At 38.5% G+C, this 5,330-nt stretch overlaps 1 protein-coding gene across 1 annotated transcript; it reads right to left on the minus strand.

Moving 5' to 3' along the window:
• Positions 1–1,858: 1,858 nt before the first annotated feature.
• GIMD1 (GIMAP family P-loop NTPase domain containing 1) lies at positions 1,859–5,052 on the minus strand. The gene is made up of 2 exons (XM_009869208.1): positions 4,660–5,052; positions 1,859–2,131 (listed from the first exon to the last, which is right to left on the minus strand). The coding sequence occupies exons 1-2, from the start codon at positions 5,050–5,052 to the stop codon at positions 1,859–1,861; spliced, it is 666 nt and encodes a 221-aa protein (XP_009867510.1).
• Positions 5,053–5,330: the final 278 nt, after the last annotated feature.

The following is a 5,330-nucleotide window of genomic DNA, read 5'->3' on the forward strand; positions in this document are numbered from 1 at the left end:
TATGTTACCACTCTCATATGCATGGCTAATGCGTTTTTGTTTGACTCCTCTTCCAGATGTACAGAATGTGTTATGCCGCCATCATTTTCACAGGTCACTCACTGTTCTTGAAGTTCAATGTTGTGAACAGTCATTAACCACTCAGTGCTCAAGACTTCATTGCCTAAGCTTGTTGATGGTAGAACTGCAGGCAGGCAAGTGTGTTTTCTGGTTCAGAGGATCTATGGAGCAAGAGTGTCGCAGTAAGGAACTGCTGACTGCTCTTCAAGATGTGCTGGACTAGGAGTTGGTTAGTGAAGACTGCAGTCATCTTCATTCTTCTAGTTACCGTTAATAGTTTTTCTCCTCTTCCAAGCAGTTTTCAGATACATTATAAGCCTCTGCAACTTTGTTCTTGGCTGTGTTGTCTCAGTAGCCTGCAGACAATTGTAGCAAGAAGATTAAACTATGTCCCTTTATGCCCTAAGATCTGGAACCACAGTTAAGCTGTTACAGTTAAGCTGTTACAATGTCAATAAGATCAAAGCTGTCACTTTGTTAAAATACATCTTTTATTTAGTCCACGTTGATATTTCCTTCCAAATGATAGATAGAATGAATAGCAAACAGATTGCCAGAGATAGTCAAATACAATCAAATCCGTTTTTAATGCTCAGACAGATGTAAAATGAGTTGGTTCTTTGGTTTAATATGTTTTTATGCAATGACATTTTGTACAAAATAGCTTCTTCAGTTTTTACAGTTAGAGTATAGTTAGTGCATAATAGTGTGGTACAAGTAGCCATGATTGCTTTAGTAATAGCCTCAAATTAATAGTCTGAAAATAACTATTTCAGTAACTATTCAGAGATACTTCAGATATTTTGGCATATAATGCTTAACTAACTGGTTACTGTCTAACCACTGAAACAGTAAGTGCTTTTTTTAACCACTGAAATAAAAAAAAACCTTTGCCACTGAATTTTTCAGGCTTTGAACTTCATCAGGTAAACTGGGAGAGAAAAACAAAATGATAGTGATATAAAATGAATGGTCATAAAAGAAGAGATGAAAAGATTTGTTTTTCAAATGAGTTTTGTGTGTGCCTATAATCTATGTTAACTTTTCATGCATCTGGAATAAGCAATAGTATTTAGTTCTTTTAAATGTGCCAAATAGCTTTAAACACATGGAAGCTATTTTATCTGTCTTATAAACTACATATCCAATGATGTCTTATTGAAAAAATGCTTGAAGTTCAAAATATCAGTTCTATCTAATACTGAATCGAGATAAGGAAATACTTTTACAGTAGATACATCTTAGCTTCTTGATCCTGGAAAGTTCTTTACAAAGTTTGGAGTTCAGAAGAACTTCTAAAAGCCTGAAGAATTGAGCAAAGAGGCTTACTTACAATCTGAACTCGTACATTTTTTACTTTTTTTTTTCCTTCTAGATCTGTGTTCTATATGAACTGTAATATGTAATCCGGTGTAGCCTAAAATCTCGTTTGTGACTACAAGCATATTAGCGTGATTTAGAGCACTGGCTTGTTCTGATTTTGTGGTTGAAGTGAGGATTCTGGAGGTAGAGTCACCATCCCTGGAGGTACTCAGAAACCGTGTAGACGTGGCACTTTGGGACATGGTTTAGTGGTCATGGTAGTGTTGGGTTGATGGTTGGACTTGGTGATCTTTAGAGGTCTTTTCCAACCATTATGATTCTATGAGGAAAGGCAAGTAGTTTGATAATCTAAAGAGATATTTCCAAATGTATTTGCTATGGGTGTGGAATTTTCCAGTTGATGGCTTGACTCTTGTATTTCTATTAAATGTTACCTACTGTAGAAAATAGACAAATAAGCACCTGAAAGCCAATTTTATTCGTTGCTGTGTTTGAGTTGAAGCACTTGGTAATTATTTTGTCTTATAAAACTCAAGAGCTTTTTTAACACAATAACTCTTTCCTCTTTAATTTTACTCTTCTGGTTGTCTAGGAAAATGTATTTATGCTGTACTGAGCTCAAAAGGGACAGCAGGGTACTTGAGGCACTATTCAAGTATGTTTCCTCACTGAATCCAGCCTCTTCTGCCTTGTCTGCATGAGTAAGTAGAACTGCAGTGAAATCCTTCCATGTGGGACCCAGAAGTTCCTGTAATGAAAACCAAATATCAAATAGTTATCTTTTCTTGTTCCTTTTCCCCACTCCCACCTTATCTACTTATACATGAACAGGTGTGTTCTATGTTCTTTCCTTGACAGTAATCCAGTTCATGCTATCTGAGTTGCTGAAATTTCTGGGGTTTTTCACCTTCCTGAGACATTGACATCCACTTTCAGTGGAAATATGTGGTCATGCAGTACTAGCAGTTCTCTGTGCACTTACTACAGATGTTAATATAATTTCTCTACTTAAAAAAAGTCTATGTAAACAAGGAAAAATGGTTATTTAGCTAGGTCACACACTAGTTTGCATCAGTAGTTTCCATATATCCATATTTCTGCATTTTTTACAGCTCTTTGAAATTTTTTTTTTAAATCACCAAATCACCTTGTGCTGAAAAAATCATGAATTTCTATATTACACCAACTGCAATTCCAGCTGTCCCATAAAACTCCACTATTCTCATCAATTCAGGAGAAACACAAATCAAATGCATCAACCTAAGTGACTGGCCAGAGGTTTGTATTTGACTGCTGTAGTTCATCTGATGGAGGGGAATGTTGAAAACAAGCTGCTTTTTTGTCAATGAATATGGGAAATTTAATTTTTTGCTGTTTTAGACAGTAGGAAAGAAAATAAAAATTGGCATAAGCTTTCTAAGGAAGTGTGGAATTACCCATTTTGGAGAGAGAGGGTGATCCCTCGATTTGCTGAGGACTCAGAAGTCAGTGCTAATGTTAGTACTGAAATCAGTATATTTCACTCAATTAATTAGGCTGTTACTGAAATGAAAAAAAAAATCTCATATTGAAATGCCAGTAGTCTTCTACTGATATGCCATCCCTAATTTGCAAATGATCATTGTGAAAACTGATTGCTAAAGGTAGTCTTCATGCTTATGTCTTCTTGGAACAGCGCACTGAAATAGAACTGTTGCTGTGCTGATTCCTGGCAGCTGTCCTACCCTGTTTGTTTGTGGCTGGTGAAATCACATCTGGTCTTTTAAGAGGAAAATAACTAAAAAGCCAACCATTATATAAGCTGAGAGCCAGTTGTAGTCATGAAACAGAAGTAAGTGTTGCTTTCTCATTATTTTTTTTAAACTTGCTTTATTTCCTTTCCAATAGGGGTTTTAAAGGTCCGTTTAAAAAGAAAAGGCTTGGTGGCATCTCATGCTTTTAGTGCTTACATGGACTTGATCCAAAACAGTCTCAAACTAGAAGCATGATTTTTTTTCATTGGCTTAGAGTAAAACCATTTTGAGTAAAAACTGCTCTCTCTTAAATACCACAAAGTATAGAGAGATGTATAACTGCATAAGGGAAAAAAGGTAATACCAAAACCAAACACACGTAAACTGACAGTGAGTCAGAGTGTGCTGAAGTTAGAACCAACTGTCGAACTACTGAAGAAGTGATGAGTAGCCTACCAATTGAGAGTAATCAGAAGATTTTATCAAACACATTTATAAAGCTATTTTTATAGATATATATTTTTATATTTGTATTTTTTTATCTACATAGGTATTTAGGTAATATCAGTTACAGGAGGTGATAAGACTTGATGGACTGGGAAGTCCCTTCCAGTCCTAAAGATTTTCAGTAAGTTCACTAGTGTCAGACAGATGCAAAGTGTAATCTGCAGACTATGGCAATACCTGAAACCCTTTGTTTCTTTGTAAATCTTATACACTTGCTTCATCTGATCAGGTACAGAAACTGAGCAACATGTGCTTGTTGGCCTATTTTTCATTGTGGTTTTTGTTTGTGGGGTTTTTTTTGTGGAGAGAGTATATTTTTCAAGTACATGTATGCATGGTAATGAGAAAACTCTTAACTGAAAAAAAAGCCGTTCCTTTTCAACTTCTCTCCCCACATATCCTACCTACACACAAAAAAAAAGCCCACATTTTCTCTCAGGAGTGTCAAAATACTTGCTTCAAGTCAGTTATGCTAGAACTTCTCCTTAGCCAGTGTAAAATTTTTGGTAACTTTCTAGTTATTTTCGCTTGAACAGGTAGAGCAGTAGTGAGTGTAGAACACAGCTGAGAATCCTTCTCCCAGGTCAGTCACGTTCTCTCCCTGATTTTGGACCTATGGCTCTGTGCTTTGGTGCTGTGCAGAGTGCAGGAGAGTGAGTGAGGTAACCTGACTTCTTGCTTGAAATAACATTTCTCTCTAACAAGATAGACCTGTCATGATAAAGCATTAACTGTAATTTCCATGAGAAAAAACTTACTTTGATAGCTAAACCTAGTTCCTAAATTTCTTTGTGCCCAGCCCACGTTTGAAATGAGGCAGTTCTTGCCTGTCTCTTCTCAGGTTTAGTGTGATGGGTGTAGCAATGGTGTATGGTGGTGGAGTTGTGAATGGCCTGTTTCAACTGCTGACTGGGAAGCGTTCCAGTTTTCAGCCACGCTTCTCTTATTTCACTTTTGCAGTCATTGCTTCCAGAGCTGTTGTCACCTGAAGATAAAAGAGTTGCCATTAGGGCAGAGACTTTTATTTGCTTGTTACCTGAATGAATTGAATTGTGTGATTGCTTTCGTCCGGACACAGGGGCAGGTCAGCCCTCAGGACCAAGAGAGCTAGGTGCAGGCCTTCCTCCCCAAAGTGGCGAGCCAGGGCTGACCTCACTGTGTCTCTCACCTGCTCTTTGCTCAGACCACTGTGAGGATAGCCTGGAGTGTCAAGTACTCGAACACGGAGAGCTAGCTCGCAGCCATTTCTTCTTATAATCCCCAAAATGCGGCAGCTGTGTCCAAGGCTGCAGCGTGTAGTCACCGAGCTTGGGGAGCAGTGGCTCTCGAAGTCCGTGCTGCCCAGCAGGCTGTTCCCCGCAGCGCTTTTGCCGGTCTGAGTTCTTCCAAAGACAACAAGATTGATGGTCATCTCACTGCTGTCTGCCATTGTCCGTGCTTTTATCCACAAACCTGTCGCTAAATGAAGAACAAATAACATGAGCCATTTCAGAAAACTTGAAGTCCAGCAGAAACTGCGATATTCAATGTCTTTTGAGAGCCCTTCCCTGCCTGTAATGTTTAAAGAGCATGTGCTGTAGGTGAATGTTCAGCACAGCAGGCATACATCTGGTCTTTGCTGTCCTTCCCAGTCTGCTGCCTGGAAATAGCAAGACCCCACAAAAGGTGTCACAGGCTCAAGAGCAACCTAACAGGCTGTGCTCCTAC

The sequence above is a fragment of the Apaloderma vittatum genome, unplaced genomic scaffold (assembly GCF_000703405.1).
Source record: "Apaloderma vittatum isolate BGI_N311 unplaced genomic scaffold, ASM70340v1 scaffold13725, whole genome shotgun sequence".
In the NCBI taxonomy this organism is placed as follows: Eukaryota; Metazoa; Chordata; class Aves; order Trogoniformes; family Trogonidae; genus Apaloderma; species Apaloderma vittatum.

Coding starts and splice junctions, on each gene's coding strand:
- GIMD1 (XM_009869208.1), bottom strand. CDS start 5,052: ATGGCAGACAGCAGTGAGATGACCATCAATCTTGTTGTCTTTGGAAGA. Junction 2,132..4,659: donor ACACAATTCAATTCATTCAG/GTAACAAGCAAA, acceptor TTTTCATTACAG/GAACTTCTGGGTCCCACATG.